The sequence below is a fragment of the Clarias gariepinus genome, chromosome 17 (assembly GCF_024256425.1).
Source record: "Clarias gariepinus isolate MV-2021 ecotype Netherlands chromosome 17, CGAR_prim_01v2, whole genome shotgun sequence".
In the NCBI taxonomy this organism is placed as follows: Eukaryota; Metazoa; Chordata; class Actinopteri; order Siluriformes; family Clariidae; genus Clarias; species Clarias gariepinus.
Window position 1 is genome coordinate 6,177,212 of NC_071116.1, and position 19,243 is coordinate 6,196,454.

General features: G+C 42.1%; 1 protein-coding gene across 3 annotated transcripts in view; it reads right to left on the reverse strand.

Annotated features, from left to right (window-relative positions):
• Positions 1-3,449: 3,449 nt before the first annotated feature.
• The window catches only part of unc5cb (unc-5 netrin receptor Cb), a 160,667-nt gene continuing 144,873 nt past the window's right edge, over positions 3,450-19,243 (reverse strand). For all 3 annotated transcript variants that reach the window (XM_053476365.1, XM_053476366.1, XM_053476364.1), the window contains 5 exons: positions 12,152-12,385; positions 11,318-11,467; positions 11,030-11,194; positions 5,073-5,251; positions 3,450-3,648 (listed from right to left, as the gene is read on the reverse strand). In XM_053476365.1, coding sequence (XP_053332340.1) covers positions 3,489-3,648; positions 5,073-5,251; positions 11,030-11,194; positions 11,318-11,467; positions 12,152-12,385 — 888 coding nt within the window. In that variant the 3' untranslated portion in view covers positions 3,450-3,488. The remainder of the gene's footprint in view (positions 3,649-5,072; positions 5,252-11,029; positions 11,195-11,317; positions 11,468-12,151; positions 12,386-19,243) is intronic.

Here is a 19,243-nt window from a genome sequence, read left to right on the forward strand (position 1 = left end):
CTTGTGTTTCCCCTAACGTCTCCGTTTTGTTGGTTTATGCCTTATTTAACATGTACATTTATTACATTGTGAAGTTAGAACGGTAAACTGATGGAAAGAAGACACGGCAACTGTTTTCTCTAAAGTGAAAAGGTATATCTGATCTGGTGATGTTCATCTGAAGTCGCTCATCAAAAAACTGATTCTATCCTGCCTGATTGCGTTTTTTTTCTTCTACTCGGGTCTCATTAGGTAGAAGTTTGTTAAGGATTGTTGTGAAAGTACACATCGGTGCGTTTCTCCTCTTCCATCAGTATGTATATAAACGGAGTGTTTAACAGCTGTGTATCAGGCTAACATTCCTATTCCCCTTTAATAAAAAGGCTTAAAAGTCGTACACGCCGTGTCCTTTCCTGTAACTTCAAATGACGAACAAGCTTCCAGATCAAAGTTCTACAGATCAAAAAAATATATATATATATATACTGTTGTATTGCTTGAAGGAGGAAAAAAACCCTACTCGAGGCTGCTTATTTTTTCCCCTCAGCAGGACGGCCAATTATAATCAGAGTAAATAACCGCAGCCAGCGCTTGTGAAATGTGCCGCAAAATCCGCAATAACAAGAAAGATTAAAAGCGCTATTTTGGGCCAAGCAGTGAGCAAGACAAATGTCGTCCATGGATATTAAAATAACAGCATAAAGCCCGGAGCTCAGAAAATGAAAAGTGCCAATATTCACAGAATGTGTGAACAGTTGCTTTATTACTGAGGGGGGAAAGTTATCTGGAACTGTGAAGACTAATGAAATGTTTACTTTAAAAAGGCACATATTTGAGCAGAACGCAGCACTGCATTTTAAACCCAGAGATGAGTTTGCTGATGGGTGCTTTGGTGTGTGTGTGTGTGTGTGTGTGTGTGTGTGTGTGAGAGAGAGAGAGAGAGAGTGAGAAACACTACCCCTTGTAGTGTGAACAACTGTCAGATGGTCGGTTGTATTACTGGAATCTATCAGGATTATCACTGTGCATCATGTGGCAGCGTCAGGACGCTCGGAGAAGAAGAAGACAATTAAAAACATTTCTCCATAACAAACCGGAGACAGTGAGGCCAGAGTTCAGTGTTGCATATAAATATAATTTATTACTTGTTTAAAAATTCTTTCTTACATTTTGTACAGAAAATTTCACAGAGGAGATGCAAGCTTTTTGTTTGTCTTTTTTTTTCTGTTTGTTTTTGCAAATTACATCATGAACGTGCCATAAAAAGAATAAGTAACATCCTCACTATAAATATAATAATCCAGAGCTATGGGAACTATGGAATGCAACTGCTAGACAGCTTTGTATGCATGTACAAGTTAGTAAGTTTTTTTTTATTTTTTTTAGTTTATTTGTTTTTAGAAAGGGTGCAGAAGTTGCATAGACAGCTTTAGAAATTTTCAACAACCAAAATGAGTGAGAACAAAGAAAAAGGCAGTGGCGACTGTAAAATACACTGTTTAGAGGGAGACATGCACTCTCGTCTTATTAGCAGCCCTGGCTCGGACTAAATCCCAGCACCGGAGTCACCATGAGCCACTCCTAAACCGCAAACTGAGAAACATCAACAGCATGTCGGGTCACCTGGTGGCTACGTCCGAATTTTTCTAATGCCAAGTGGAAAAAGAATAAAAAGGATAAAACGATATAATACAAAAAAAAAAATATGATGAACTGAACCAGTTGTAAGGTTGCTATAGTTACCGGTAGTGTGTTTAGCTTTTGAACAATATCATGATATAATACTGATAGTGTAGTACATCACAATACTGAGATCTCACGGGTAAATAAAAATATATATTTTTAATCATTATAAACAGATTAATAGCAGCTAACGTACTCTGAAAATTCTGTATTTATTTATTTAATTATTTACAGAATGTTTTACCATTAAACAATTATATTTTTATTAAATTGAGCGCATTTTTGAAGCTTTTTTTCTTTAATTATTGTGCATCATGTAAATGGCTTTGATATATATATATATATATATAGAGAGAGAGAGGTTTTTTTTATTTATTTATTTTTATTTTTATATATATATATCGTCCACAACTGGTATTCCGGACGTAGCCAAGGTGTTTTATTTCTGTGTACAATATTATCTATTATGATAATCTGTAATCATGAATCTGTGTTATTATTATTATTATTATTAATAATAATAATAATAATTCTTTTTGATATGGTTTTAGTGCATTAGTATGCGGTTTTATCTATATAAAAAAAACCTGTAACTAAATCAGTAATTGATCTGTGGCTTTTTTCCTCTGCGTGCCTGTTTTCCTGATTTCCTTTGTCAAGGTCAGATTTCTCCCAGCAGACTAAAACAGAGAAAGCAGGCACAGTAATGGTGGAGAAATGTTTACAAAACCTCCAACAGCATGACCTTGGTTAAATTAAAAAAAAAAAAAATAGCCAGCAATTTTAGCTGCTATTTTTCTTTTTTTTTGTGTCTTAATTAAAGTTACAATTAAATACAGAGCACAAATGCGAGTCGTCCGAAAAAATAAGAACCAGAGAACGATAACACTGTTAAACTTTACATGTACAATGGTTTTGAGTGCTTATTTACAAGCTGCATATTTTTTGGAAGGAAAAAAAAATAATAAGATACTGTAGTTGCAGAGAACGCCCACTGGGTGGCACTGTAAAAAAACAGACAATACAGGGTTTGTTTTCTTTAAAAAAAATAGTAGAAAAATGATTAGGGGAAAAATACATAATGGGCCGCTGCATGAGGGAAAATAGTAATAAATGAGTATAAATAAAGGCAATATTAAATATCATCATCATCATCATCATAAAGGGAAAATTTTTATCAACTATCATTTTTAACGGGAAGGCGTTAAGGACTGACACAGGCTGATGGCACTCGAGGGGTTTCAATGCTTTTAATTCTTCTTTCCTGGGGCCTTGCCTAAACACACACACACACACACACATGCGCGCGCGCACACACACACACACACACACACACACCCAGTGCTCACTGTCTATTACTGATTATCCCATATGTCAGAGAAAAAAGTGGACAAGGTCCAATATCTGGACAGCAGAAGTCACGCGTTTCCTAAGAAACTGATTTGACAAATAGTAAAAAAAGAAGAAAAATAACTAAACAGGAACCGAAAAAGGTAAAAGAAACAGGCTGTACCAGGAAGTGTACAGACAGGGCTTAAAGTACAATATGTCCTGAATTTTCTCCATTCCAATCCCAAGTTTTTTTTTTTTTTTTTTTTGTAGTTAGTTGTACACATCGCCGTGGTAACGAAAGCGTTTGTGAGTCGCCGCTCGGCCCCTCCCTGCGCTGGGCTGCGAGGGAAAGAAAAAGCCACCGTGTCCGTGTGTCCCGCTGCAGTGTTCCAGTCCTCTGCGCTCCTTCACACCCCCCAACCCCACCCCCCCCCCCCCCCCCCCCCACTGCCAGTTATTCACCCGTCGCTCCTTCCATCATCCGCTGTTGGGCATCAGTGCTCGGTTGCCATGGGTACAATGTTCTCATGGCGACCCATCTCTTCCAGCACGGCAGCCAATCGGTTCAGGTTGCCGTCGGGGAAGTGCTGAGCTTCCCACAGATCCAAGATCACACCGGTCGGGCTGGACTTCGTGGCGAAGTAGTTCAGGTACCTGAGAGAGAGAGAGAGAGAGAGAGAGAAAGAGAAAGTTAGAGAAAGAAAAAAATAGAAAGTGAGAGCAAAAGAAAGAGAAAGAAAGTGAGAGCAAGAGAAAGTGAGAGCAGGAGAAAGAGAGAGAAAGTGAGAGCAGGAGAAAGAGAGAGAAAGTGAAAGCGAGAGAAAGTGAGAGGGAGAGCAATAAAGTGAGAGCGAGAGAAAGAGAAAGTGAGAAAGTGAAAGAGAGAGAAAGGATTATCAAATCCATCATCATGACTGCCAGATAAATCCTCTTAACAATATTTTTGCATATAATTAGCATATCGGACACCGATTGGTCCAAAGCCATTCTGAGCATTTAGTGACATCACAACCCATTTTGCCGCTTTTCTAGTTTTCCCATAAAGAGAGGAACCAGGAGACAGGAAACAGAAAAATCAAGAACGGAAAAGGGGGGGGGGGGGGGGTTCAATGTATTATGGACACACACACACACACACACACTTACAAACACACACACACTCACACACACCACTGGCCTAGGCTCCTGCTGCTGCTGAAGATAAGACGCCTCCTGCTGAGATGTGAACTCAATAACTGAAAACACAGTTTGCACTTCTCACACAAGCTGTCAGAGGGAGCGAAAGAGAGAGAGAGAGAGAGAAAGAGAGAGGAGGAGAGAGAGAAATAGGAGGAGAGGGAGGGAGCGAAAGAGAGAGAGAAAAAGAGAGGGAGGGAGAAGAGGAAGAGAGAGAGGGGAGACAGAAAGAGAGAAATAAGAGGAGAGAAAAAGAGAGAGAGGAAGAGCGAGAGGGAGAGAGGGAGGAAGGTAGAGAGAGGGGGAGAAAGGGGGAGAGAGATGGAGAGAGAGAGATGGAGAGGGGGAGAGAGAGAGGGGGGGAGAGAAAGAGAGGGAGAGAGGTAGGAGAGAGAGGGGGAAAGAGAGAGGGAGAGAGAGAGAGGGAGAAAGGGGGGAGAGAGAGGGGGAAAGAGAGAGGGAGAGAGAGAGAGGGAGAGAGAGAGAGGGAGAAAGGGGGGAGAGAGAGGGGGAAAGAGAGAGGGAGAGAGAGAGAGGGAGAGAGAGAGAGGGAGAAAGGGGGGAGAGAGAGGGGGAAAGAGAGAGGGAGAAAGAGAAAGAGAGGGAGAGAGAGGGAGGTAGAGAGAGGGGGAGAGAGAGAGATCAGTGCTGTAGGAGAGCACAGGAATTTAGTTGCACTTTTTTGTATGCACCTTTGCCTGTCTTTCAGCAAATACACACACACACACACACACACACACACACACACACACACCCAAACACACACACACACACCCAAACACACACACACACACACAAACACACACCCAAACACACACACACACACACACACCCAAACACACAAACACACCCAAACACACACACACACACACACACACACACACACACACACTGCGGCTGACCTGTCCAGGTTGAGTTTGTGTGCCAGCATCCTCCAGTCGTTGCCGCGGGTCTGAGGGGCGTCCAGGCTGCTGCACAGCTTCTGTCGGATGGACGGAGGGATGCGGAAGGCGTTGGGACCCACCAGTGTGGTGATGTTACTCGCCGGGTCCAGCAGAGACGTGTCGATGCACTGCGAGTCCTGCAGGGGGCGACAGAGATGCAGCACCTCAGCAGCTGTAATACTTCCCTACTGTGATGTTTTTTCATTGGTTTGAATAGAACCAACTATACTCTGTGTGTGTGTGTGTGTGTGTGTGTGTGTGTGAGACCTCAAATTAAACGTTTTAACACCATTTAAATGTGATTTAAGACCTAATATAATAGACTAAAGAATAAGGGAAATGATTTGAAAAAAATGTTTCACAAGTCATTAGCGGTTGGAGGTTTTAATTAGCGAGTGTGTTTAAATTCTGCAGACACTTTCGGGCAAATTTCCATCTGAAATGGGCTCAACAGAAAATTAAATAACACACAACTAAATAATTTACTGTGTTATAAAAATACAACTAAAATAAAAAGGAATAATTAAAATACAGGAAAATGTAATTATAAAAATTAAAGCTGATATCGTGTCAAGTTTAAGATCTTTTTGTCTTGACTTTATAAATAGCATTTTTTTTTCCCCCAACAGCTATTAGACGTCCTGCATTAAGCTTCGGAGCGTTCTACAAGAGAATCACAAAACCAAACATTTACAGAACAGAACAGGACGCTTTAGGAGCTTAACACCATTTCTGACCTTTTTAGCGTAAACAATAATAATAAAAAAAATGTACGCTTTGCTAATAAATAAAGTCAAACCCTGAATAGGAAGCTTACTGAATCTGTACTAAACATTCCCATTATTTCCATTAGATTATAAACACTGCCTTATAAAGTCACTATTTCTAAAGAGTCATATTATTGGGTTAAGAATCCTTAAAACTTGGAATGACAGTGCTGAAACGTCAACTGTGTCGAAAAGAAAAAAAGTCATGACTGGAGATCAATTAAACTCCTGGTAAGTTGTAGGGTAAAAAAATTATCAACAGTAAAAACCTGAGCTATGTTTAATAGTGAAAGTGAGCACATTTCCACACACACACACACACACACACAATGTGATGAGAACTCACAGGATTGGGTAAGAAGGGAAACGCATGAAGCGCTGCTCCCATCATGCATAGTGTCCACTGTACACGTCTCCGGGGACAGTCTTATGATCTGGGGTTGCTTCAGTCGCTCAGGTCGAGACTCAACAACGTTAAAAAATGAAGTCAGCTGACGACCTGAATGTACTGACTGACCAGGGCCCGTATTCACAAAGCTTCTTAGAATTCTCTCGGAGAGCTCCTATCTTAGCTTAAAAAGTCCTAGCTGGGAGTCCTAGACTAAAAGTGATTTAGGAAACTTCTCAAAGTAACTCTCAGTAAGGAAAGAACAAAAGCCTTTATCTTAGTGAGGAGGAGGTGTGGTTGCTGGGGATGAAGCAGCAATTCAAAGACTGTGATTGGTTGATAAGTCTGTAAAAGTTTAAAAATTTTCCCTTTGTGAAAATAAAATATATGATAATAGAATTAATAGAAGTCGTCGTATATTCATGAATGCAGATTTTATTACACACACACACACACACACACACACACAATGTGACAAAAACAAGATTTAGTCTTAAAATGAATTTCGAATGAAATCTTACAGAGTGTGTGTGTGTGTGACTCTTAACCTTCCTGTTAAAGGCAACATGTGAAGGAAGTAAGACAAAATAAAATAAATAATAACACAAGTAAAAATAATAATAATCTGAACTCTGTCCTTCACATGTACGTGTTATTTGTGGAGAGCTGCACGATGAAGCCGTGCATTGTTTCGCTTTGGATTCGCTCCAGGGGTCGGTGCTACGGCTGTTTTTTTTTTTAATACTCGCACACATTCAGACTTAGTTATTCCGGCACAAAAGGTCGTGAGATGCTAAACCGCAACAACGTCTCTGCACTCGGGCGGAGATGAGGACGACCGGCAGCACCATCGCCGTGCTGAATAAATGTTTAACGTGAATCTTATATCAGAAGAAAGAGATATAATGTGGTATAAATGGGCCTGATATAAAGAGACAAAATGGATTAGACTAGTGAGGTTACTGTGAAGCTTGGAAATCATACAACAATAAATAAAATAAACTTACATTAAATTCAGAGCTCCTGATTTCCCTGCTCTGATTGGATCAATTAGGACGTGCGTTAATGGGAAAATAATCGACTTCAGCATGTTATCAGTAACTCTGCACCACACCACGGTCTATCTTCACAATCTGTTCATCTGTCTGAGTGTGTGTGTGTGTGTGTTTAATTACGCCTAAACACTCCATAAGACGGAGTTCCAGTAAGCTAACTTAATGACTGAAGCATCTCCAGCTACCTGACAAGTAAAACACACCTCACCATCTATAAGACAGCTGACAGAACCGATCTGCAGATTTATTTACGAAAGCGGAAATCTCGTGTATGCAACCGAAGAGACTGCGTTATGTGTTAATTATTTATCCCGGAAGATTTCCGATCGTTTGTGAAGTCGTCGGTGGCGGCGTGGCGTGTTGAACGCCGCGCCTGAGCAGCTGCTTTTGGCAGCAGCAGTCTGCGGGAGGTCCTGCGGGAACCAGGCAGCGAAAGTCAACACCACTCGAAAAAACGTGCAATCTCACAGCTCTCAGGACTTAATGACAATTAGCCGAGTGCCCAGTCACTCATGGAGGTCCTCTCGGGAGCACACAGAGAGAGAGAGAGAGAGAGAGAGAGAGAGAGAAATCAGATGGCCTGCCATTACTGGAGACACGGGGAAGGAGAGAGCAATCAAACGGCTTGGTAGTGACGCGCAGGAAGCCGTCCACACCTTCATCACTCCACTCTGTTGCGTGCAGATGTCAGCTGCAAGGACAGGAGGCTGATTAGCCTTCATCCTCTCAGAAGGAGCTTCGCGGAGTTTTTGCCGAAGGAACCGACACAGTGCTGAGGCTAACAAAACGCCAGTGTGTCTAACCGTGCGTCCAAAGTCTCCCGTCTGACCAACAACTCATTTTTAAATAAATTATTCACGTGCAGTCTCTTCTAATCTCTTGCCCTCTCTCATGATGCTGAGGCAGCTGTGCGGCACCCCTCTCAACATCTGGAGTTTCACATGTCTGTCTGAGGTGTCTAAATTTCCCTTCGCTGTGAATAAGTTGCCTGGATGTGGCTTTTTAAAATCCAAGTCGAAATTCTAAAACTACACCTCTGCCAACCCTGAAGAGAAGAAAAAAACAAAAAACAAAAAAGAAACAAAGCTAGAACTGTGGGTATCTTGGCACTAAGAGTTCCTCAACCTCTGCTCTATTACTCGAAAATAAAAATCTTGGTGTTTATGAAACCCTGCCTCCACACTTACTCTTTTCACTTTCTACTCTTTTACTCGTAGCTCAAAGGGACAGTTTGGTTGTTTTTTAAAGTCAAGTCTGCCTTAAATCTAAAACAGTTGAGACGCGTATACTGTACAGTGGGTCTTGGACGTTTGTCACACTGACTACGAGTACAATAAAAGTAATGGGGGCCAAAATAAAAACTCATAAATACATTTTTGAATGATTCATTTGCGTTATGGGTGACAAACGTCATGTCCAGGGAGGACAGCAGGGAGGGAAGTTTATAACAACTAAGACGTATTTTAATATACTTACTGTACATGCACAGAAATCCTCTGAACTTATCCTTTACTTTAAAACGCGGTCACCATGATCAGGCAGTCACTTAATATACACCATGTGACTGTGACCATGCATAACTGTTATCTCTTCTCTCTCTGTCTCTCTCTCTGTCCTACACATGTCTCTCCCAGGCTGCCAGTGATCCAGACCACATCTGTCCTCTTGTCCTGTCTGACTCATCCTGATTTCCCTCTTCTGGTTGGAGATTTCGTCACATCGATGCCCCATGTGGTCTGTCTGGGAAGCGTGTGGTGACTGGGGACGGTTCCACTTTACCATGAAGACGGCGGTCCTGTCCTCGGCTCATGCTCACAGCTGTTTTCTGAGGAGTTCAGGACTGGAGTTTCCTACAGTCTACCTGAGTCTTCAATGATGAAGAGTCTTGGACTCCATTTTAACCTAAAGACATCAACTGTTATATTGAACTTTAGCCTCCTAACACACAGATCATTCCCCGCTACCTGATTTCATCCAAAGAACCAAATAAATGGTTCCCTGTTGAGTTTCAAGGTTTCTTCCTTTTGACATCTCAGCTTGCTCATCAGGGACGATCCCATCATTTACATCATTCCCTTTTGATTCTGTACAGCTGCTTTGCGACAATAACGTTAAAAGCGCCAAATAAACAAAATAGAAGTGAAGTGAATTAAACTAAGAATGGAGGAATAAACATCCAGTGTGTATCTGTTTTCTGTGGAGTGAGTTCTCATCTCAGTGGGTTTCGGATCGACTGTATTCTTATGATTAACACTGGACATACAGTATGGAGAAGGTATCAACACAAACATGCTTCAGAGACGGTCGCACTGAGCTCTCTTCTAATTTAAAGTGCGATATCATGGAGCTGCATATCACATGAACTTTGTCGTGTTCATGAGCGTCTTTAATGTAAAATGCTTTACTCCTGCAAAAAGGAGTGTGGATTAGATGGCTAGACTATTTAAGGTTAGACTACTATATTATTTCCTCTTGAGTTTGGCTTATTAGAGTATTATCTGGTGGTCCGCCATGGACGTGCTAAACATCAGGGCCCGTATTCACAAAGCGTCTTAAGCCTAAAAGTTGCTCCCAGTGATTAAATCTTTGTAAAGATAAAAATAATTCAAGGAAAATCTTAAAACTAGAAACAGCTAGGTAAGGTAAGGTAAAAATTGTTAAGAGTAGAAAGGAGGACTTTTAAGAGGCTTAAGAGTTTTTATAGCAAAGGACAAAATGGCGGAACGAAGAAATATTCTCCAAACACTGAACGTAAAAACTGTCCAATATAGTTTTCTCTCTTGGATGATTGGGTACATAACCATCCAAAAGTGCTACTTAAATAGACTGTCCTGTAATCATATATATTGGGAAAAGGTCATCCATTTTGCTCCCATCAATCTAAAATGAATTACATGTAATAAAGTCTGTACGGTAAATAAATGTAAGAACTTAAATATAGTCACTACTGGGTGAAAATGGGTTGCTTCAAACGTAGACACATTTTCAACATTGGCTTTTTAATTATTTAGCAACGGGGACAACCACACCTCCTCCTCACTAAGATAAAGGTTTTTGTTCTTTCCTTACTCAGAGTTACTCTGAGAAGTTTCCCAAATCACTTTTAGTCTAGGACTCACAGCTAGGACTTTTTAAGCTAAGATAGGAGAAAATTCTTTTTTTTTCTCTCGATTTTCTCCCTAATTTAGTCGCGTCCAATTCCTCCCTGTCACTAGGGGGCTCCCACATCTCAGTGAGGAGGGCCGCAGACTATCAGGTGTTTCCTCCGAACCACGCGATGCCAGCCGACCGCATCTTTTCGAACTGCGAGCTCACCCACCGTTGCTCTCCGCTTTCTTGCTTGTGTGATCTCTGTAGAGCCGTGATTAATGTGGGAGCACGAAGTACCTCTCAACCCTCCCCTCTGAGAGAGCTCGGTCAATCAGCTCTCTCTAGGCCTCCGGCCGCGAGAGGTTACAGCATCACCTAGGAATCGAACTCGTGATCGCGATGTGAATACAGGCTGTGGACTTCCTAAATAGTACCTAAGGTCTCACCTTGGCTTCTCTCATGGATTCATCCACTTTATATCGCATGGTAAAAGACTAATGATGTCACATGTGACAAAAGTGACATCTAAAAGGCTAATGACGTCACATCTGATGTCACCTAGAAGAGCAGGAGCTCCTTGTATCATTGGATTACGCTCTAGACTGAACGACTGACCTCCAACAGCGTGGTGTTGAGCTGGAAGATCTGCCCCTCGCCCTCCACCTGGCGCACGCACAGTTTACAGGCCAGCTCCACCGTCGCCGCGCTGAAGCGCTCCAGAGTGAAGGTGCAGTGCAGGTTCCTCTGAGAGCCGCTCCATACCTGCTGAAACGCCAGCTCCTGTTGTAAAAGAGTAGTATTTCATTACGCGTTTTATATTACAGGAATGAAATCAAGGCTCCCCAGCGGCAGCCATAAATCTTTCACCCCGCGCGTTCTGAATCCGCTGGTTAACGCTCGTACCTGGTACTTGGCCAGCAGTTTGCTCTTCCACTGCGTGTGCGGGACGTCGTGCAGCGACAGACGCAGGTTGTGGGTGCTGTCCTTAAAGTTCAGGGTCTTTGGTTCGTCCAGGAGCTTCCCAGCCATCTGCTTCTCCATCTGCAGCACCTCCTACAGGTCACACACACACAGTACACACTCCATTAGCTCTTGATAACAGGTAGCACGTTTCAGACACACCACCACACGAACCTTCAGAACCAACACCGTGCTTGTGTTGCGGTAGTTTTAAACCGGCTTGAGCGAACAAAAGAGCGAGAAAAGGCGTGAATGAAATTTTCCCGAGCTCCGAGTTCTCTGTGTGTGAGAACAGTTGGCTGATGGACTTTCTATTCAAATGAAATGCGTCTCTCTGCAGCATGGATGCGAGCCTGTAGCCTCCTACCACTCATCTGTGCTCTCCCACTCATGCAGTACTCTCACACACACACACACACTCGAGTGTGTGCGATGTAAATGTATAAGGGTGAGAAGAAATGCACAGATATGAGAAACAGCCATAAACATAAGCATGAACACATGTATAAAACATGTGCACAAACACACACACACACATATACACACACACACACACAAAGAAATGCTGCATGAATAAATCCATAAAGTACAGTAATTTACACACACACAATTCTAAATAATATGCTGGGTGAGGTGTAATAATAATAATAATAATAATAATAATGTGTTTTAGTTTTATCACATTATACACTCAACAGTTCCCGAGTTTATGACAACAGTGTGTGTTTGTACCGTCTGACAGCTGTGTGTGTGTGAGCTGGTGCGCTCGTGACTCACTTTGAGGGCATCCTGCGTGTCGTCCAGGCAGTACACGCGGATGTTGTACTCGAGCGTTGTACAGGTAACGGGCCCGAACACGGCCAGCCTCAGCCTCTTGGTGGTGGCCGCGCTCACCGACTGACCCACTAAGCAGTACGTCCCCAGCGTCTCGGTCAGGATGTGACACGCCTCCTCGTCCATCTGGATGTAGCAGGGCGTGGTGAAGTTCTCCTCCCCTACCACCACCACGTCCTGCACACACACGGGGGAACACATCACGTAACCGCTGACTTGTCAAAGGAATAACAAACGTGCAGCATCAGATAACATGATGTAACTCTCTAGCTCGCTAATCACCAGCTAACCTAGCTAGCGTTATACAGTACAGAGTGCGACGGCGGTATTAGCCTGAGTGTACAATGAATAAAAGTATGAAGGATCTGTACAGCTACGGTACTGTATCTTATAGGATACATTTATACCTTGACGTGAAAAGTTTAAACTATTTGCACTACGTGTTACAGTACATGTGATGCACAACTACGGCTACCTTTACCTCCTTGCACACTCACTTTATGTACATCTGTTACACACTCAGGATCCCCCTCCCCCATCTTTATTTCATCAGTACACTTACTGAATGTTACATCACACACACCACCACAGTATGTGTTTACTGTGTATTAGTGTTTTGTCTATAATAAATGCACAGTGTTTAATTTTGGTCTGTACTTTAAGAGCCACAAACAGCCAGAGTAAAATTCATTGTGTGTGTGTGTGTGTGTGTGTGTGTCAACAAATTTGGTGGATAAAACCCCTTTCTGATTCTGATCCTGAAAATGTCGAATTTCTGAGACTGGATTTTACCTTTAAATTCGAGAGGATCTTTGCTAACCCAGGAGGAACTCTAACGTTAGGTAAGCGTTGTCATATAGTTGTAACGACGTTTCTGTAATGTCAAGTCAAGTCAAGTAGACTTTCATCGTCACTTTAACCATATAGAGTTAGTACACAGTGAAACGAAACAACGTTCCTCCAGGACCAAGATGCTACATACAACATAAATTAACAACTTAAATTAATAGAAACTAACTAACTAACTTAGAGATCTAATTAGCCGACTAGCTGGGACAAGACAGATTGACATTTTGAGTTCTTAACAGAGAATTATCTACGTTTTTATACAAAAGAGACAACATAAAGTGCACGTGCAAATGTGCAAACAACAGCGACAAAGTGACAACGCGAGAACACGACATTACAATACTTTGAGGTAATGAGGTAATGAGGTTGAAGAGGTAGTGGGAGGAGAAACAGTAAACAGTAAACGTTCCTTGTACAGTAAGTAGCAGCAGAGATAAATGTTTTTTTTATCATGTGTTGTTTTTCAAAGTTAGAATGGATTTGCTAAAATGACGTCGAGATAATGTTGAATGAGCAAACTTAAAACATTCGAACCTTTATCAGGAGTGTTTATGCTGATTAACGATAATCCGAGCACATCCATGTTCCGTAAAGTTTCTAACACGGTTTAGAATTTCAGCTAACAGCTTCTCGCACACGGTGTGTGTATCTTGTTTCACTCATTTTTTAGGCCTTGTTCACGCGGGCGTTACATTTTTGGATAAACGAACGTGCTCTGAACGTCCTAGACGTTTATGTTGCGTTTCGTAGTGGCGATCGATTGACTTCTACACCGGCGTTCGTTTGTCTCTGTCTAACGTTAGCCTGCAGCCCAAATTGTAGTTTGTGTGTTAACCTGTGGGGGCAGTGTGTCGGGAACTGGATATGAAAGCCCGCCGCTACCGGGTTCACTCTCAAGCTTTTTTTGTGGTTTATGAAGAAATGCGAACATTTCGGCGTATGTTTTTCAACAATTTATTTTATTTTATTTTGCCTTTTTATTTTGCCCGTGTGAACACTCTTATTGATTCGATGTGTAGAAAACACTGCGCTTGATCCGCGCTCACCGGACGCTACGAACGCAAGAAAAACGCTCGATTTTAACGCCCGTGCCCGTGTGAACAAGGCCTTAGTGTCGTGTCTGTTTTTGTTTCTTTCGGAAATATCAGACGTGATAGTCCCGCTCAGCCAATCAGTTCGATATTAAAGTAATTTTTTATCATTTTTGTTAAAAGTGTTTGTTAAACATTATCCCATCATCATGCGGTCAATGTCTTTCTAACTATAAGAAACAACCAAATACCAACAATGTCCCAACGTCTATAACGTCGACAAATTAATGTCTGCTGCAGTTTTTACCATAACTGAAATAAACTCACAAGAGCACACAGGCGTCGATAAAGCTAGTGTGTCGTTGCTAAAATCTCCTTTCACGCGTGTTAGCTAGCAAATGTTAGCGACTCCACACACAATACTAAATGTTCTGTGTTGTGTTTTTAGGTTCTTAGGAAAACACACTGACGGCTTTTAAAAAATATATATTTTCTCAGCAAAAAAAAAATACAATTAGTTAAAAAAAATAATAACAGATGCTTGATTCATAGAACAAAAACGATCCAGAACCGAGCTGACCCAGAAAGTCGAATATTCTTCAAATTTTCCTGTTTCCCGTTTGTTCTGTGTAGCTCTGATTTCATAAAAAGATTTTTATTATTTCATAAAAAAACTTTTATCATTACTGTGTATGCAGAAATACATTTTGGGTGATTAAAATATTTTTAAATTGCATCGCCAGCACTTTGCCATTTTATCCTTTCTTGTGTTTTGTTTTTTTTCCTGAACTTCAGGCGCTAATGGCGATTCTTCCTCTCCTTGTTCTTGTTCTACCGGCTGGCGCTGATGCAGATCTGAACGCTGGTTTAACAACATGGACAAGACATAAACGCTAATTTTCTTTGGTAATAGTTATCAGTTTAAATTGTCATTAACATATTAAAAACTCAACATGATCCGGACATCAGTTTTGGAGCTTCACACGCTACAGACGTTCCTGATTTATAAAGCAGCTGTAGAGTTCGGACCCCACACAGTTAACCCCTATAATAACGCTCCTCTCCGCGTCTCGCTCCTGCTTTCATAACGACCATCCGCGTCGTCGGATCTCGAGCCCGAGCCTCTTCTCTCTACATTAGTTATAATTCAGGCGCTTCTGCAGGCTTCGCGCTGTCATTAATTTTATCCCATTATGAGCGAGAGAGAGAGAAAAGGAATTAAAATACTTTATTGTCGGCTTGGCCATTAAACAGCAGCATTATGACTGGTCATTAGCCTCTGTAACAGGTCCTGAGGGAGCGGCGGATTGCACAGCGTTAGCGAGATAATGAGGAAACAGCACAGGGAAACTGGGCTAATGCCTTCCAGAACTGATTTATTTACCCAAGCCCTTAGTCAATCCATCACGACGCTGGTTTAAAAAAATTTAAAAATACAACAAAAGATGGAGTTGAAAATGCACTTTTTTAATCTTTAATTATTTCCTGGATGATTGTGATAGTAATAAAAAAAAAGCTTCACACAAAAAGACATTTCCTGTCAAGCAGTCAGCAGTGCATCATGGGAGAAGAGCGGAAATACTAGTTAGCATTTCTCATCCGTATGAGAGGTGTTCGAGTCAAACCAGGACTTGTGATGAACTTTCTTATGAATGAAGGTTTGACATTTAGAGAAGCAACTTAGCAGTAAATCATCTGAGCGGTGCAAAGGTTTTAACGATCCTGTGACCACTCAGCGGAAGAGACGCAACTGTACGCACGATAATTCTCCAACACCACTTGCACGTTACAGGAACTCGGCTGGGGGTTACTGCCACATCCCCCGTACGGTCCTGACCTTGTTTTAATCCATTACCAACTGTTTTGGGCTATTAAAGGAGTTCCTGGGAGGCCAGTGTTTCAGCCAGTCTAATCACGGCTCTAGCATACCGAGAAAACATTCTATCTTAATGGTATCTAGTAAAACTCTGGGATAAGTGCATTAGTGCACAGTATAAGGGATTAGATAGAAAAATAAATGTAGGTTTTACTTTCATACACATCCTCATGTGTTCTGTTTTTCTGCACAGTCAAACGTCCTGATTCGACCCGGAGGCTCCCCTTGTGTACTCGGACACGGCCGGCCTGAGAAAGCGGTATTTATTATCCGCACGCGCTGCAGCGTTTCCGTCCTCGGCACTAAGTGCAAAACCACGGCCGTGAACTCCGTCTCAACTCGCCACCGCCGGAGATCCCTCGCTGTGAGATCTAATCGATAGGCGTTTCTTTGTTTAAAGTGTTGAAATGCACGCTTGGTTTTAGCGCTCGCGCCACAACATCAGCATCCATCAACTTCACGCTGTCATGATGTCTGCTTATTCACAAACAAACAAAAGACTAAATAAAGACAAGAAGAAGAAACATTTTGGGCCGAGGCGTCTCTCTCTCTCTCTCTCTCTCTCCAGCGTCAGAGTGAGCTGTTCTGCAGAATCAGGCAAGCTTTGGAACGGAGGGGCGCAAGGAGGATTTATGGCATTGTGAGAGAAATGGACTTTGTGGTGTGAGTAATCTGCTGCTCAGTCAAGCGAGTGCAGACCAAGTCCCTACAGACCAGGATCTTGAACCCTTTCTCTCCCTCTTACACACACACACACACACACTCCGTCTCCATACGAGCTCTGCCCTTAATCACTCGCTCCCCAGTGACTCCTCCGTTCTTCTTCTTTCCTTCTCTTTTCCTTCATCCCACAGCTTCCTCTCTTGTCCTGCCTCGTCCTCTCAGTCCCTCGGGTCTAATTCCGACCGCCGTTCTTACACGTCAATTCTTTCTTAAACAATCATTTGGATATTTTTTTTCATTATTACATTAGATTTTTTAGATTTTGAAATCTATGACCATCATCTTTATCTGGTCAGTTTCGTTGAACCTGTGCTTCCTGTTCTTGGAACCCAATGAGGTCTTCAGCTTTTGAAGCCCATCTGCCTTAACGTCTGAAATTTTTTGCGAGCTTTGCGATTCTTTTTTGCTCACTGTGGTTGCAAAAGTGTGAAGTTTTTAAAATAAAAACTGAATAAAACGGACACTACTTTTACGATTCCGACTAATAACCATTAACGTTTTTGCTATTTTTATAGAAATGAATATATTTAAATTTCAACAAACTCTTCTGGGAAAATGATTTCCACACTGATTGTGCTCACCCTTAAAAAAAAATGTAGCTTTTATCAAGTATGCAAATTTGTGCATATTTAATTAGACTAAAGCCTGATTTGCATCAACAAATTTTCCCGCCATACTCGGGTAAAGATTCATTGTGATTTCTATTGCTTAAAAAAAAAAAAAAAAAAAAAACGACCCGATTCACCTCCAGTCCTGCCTTGAAAACTCATTTGAAATGTGTGTGTGTGTTTGCGTGTGTGTGTTTGTGTATCACATCCTGAAAAATCTTTAACTATGTTGGGAAACTATAAAAAGTGCATCTGTCTCTCAGCAACAGGGTCTCTGGAAGACTTCCCACATTGTTTAAAAAAAAAAAAAAGAAAGAAAGAAAAGAAAAAAAAAAAGGAGTAGCTGTAAAACTGTGTTTCTTTTCCATTAATCCTTAAACGCATCTCGTTTAAGAGAAAACAGCTCCGTGCCTTTGTGGTTATGTGCCCTTTTTAGTTTTTATTTCAACATCCCGGCCTTTGCTAGTTTTTTTTTTCGTTGTTGTTGTCTTTCTTCTGACCACCCAGTGGTCTGAGTGTTTTATGTTTGATAAGATGAGACAAGGTCACAGACTGCTGTTAAGCAGCTCGAAAGCGCCGTGGCTGTGAAGGGAGATGAATTGCGGATGCACATCCAAGCCGGAGCGAGGAATCTGACAGCTGCTCGCTGCGATCTAAAAGGGATCGGTCACGTCCGCGCGCGATCTGCTTCGGCTTTGTGTGTACGGAGTACGGCGGTGACGTACCTGAAGTAGCGAAAATGTATCAATTCTAGATCAGTTATAATTAACGGACTCGTTCTAATAATCATCATTTCCGTCATCGTTTCTATAGCAACAACACGATCACAGGGCATCCTATAATGACCGCAAGCGCAACAAAACCTCAAACTAAAAAAACAACAAAGCTCAACAAAGTAAAATGTAGTGCTGAAACGTTCTTTAGGATGTTTATTTGACATTTGCAGTATGGAAGGAGTCTCCAGTGTGAGTGCTGCATATACTGTACAGTACAAGAGAGGCTGATTTAAAACATACAGTTAGCAGCGCGGTGGTGTAGTGATTAGCGCCGTCGACTTGCACTTCCAGGGTCCGGGTTCGATTCCCACCTCAGGTCTGTGTGCATGCAGTTTGCATGTCCTCCCTCAGTGTACTCCAGTTCCCTCTTACAGTCCAAAGACATGCAGGTAGAGTGTGAATGACAACCTGGTGTCAAGCTTGGAACCCCAACCCTTAAGGAACCGCCACAGAAACGTCTGATGTACAGTATCCCCAGGGTGGGTAGTATCCGTCCCCAGATGGAACGCGGACGGACCAAAATAACAAAAAGTGCTTATTATAAAAGTTCCAGAACAACAAACGAGTGAACATGACGTTCTTTATTTCTTTGCAAAACGCTATAGATGGAGCATTAGAGCATCTTATTGGATAATAATTCACTTCGACTCAAGTGTGTGTTTCATCACATCAACCTGTTGTTGATTATTTTCCTACCACAGGACGTCCCGAGATGCTTTATTTTTATAATTCAAAGTGCAGAGCGTTATAGTTTGTGTGTATGAGAGAGAGAGAGAGAGAGAGAGAGAGATAGTGCTTGTTTTTGAGGGAAGCTCTTGCGTAGGCTGATTCATGCTTCATGCACGACTAATTAGAGAGCTGGTGTTGTGTTCACGTGTGATAACAATAAAGGGCAGTACCCGGGTGCTTTGTTCGCAGCTACGCCCCTGGTCCCGCTCTCAGATAACTCGATAACTTTTCCGGTTAATGACAAGGCTAGCGGGTGGCCTGCGCTATCAGCGGCTCACGAGCCTCAAGGAGGGAAAAAAAAAAAAAGTAAAAAGCCCATCTTGTCCTCTCTGAAGCCTGGAGTGTGAGGCGCAGGGAGGCGCACGGAGGCACGCGCCGTCTGCCTGATAACACACTGTTCTCCATTGCCATCTAATTAACTCTGGGTTCTGTTTACCGAGACT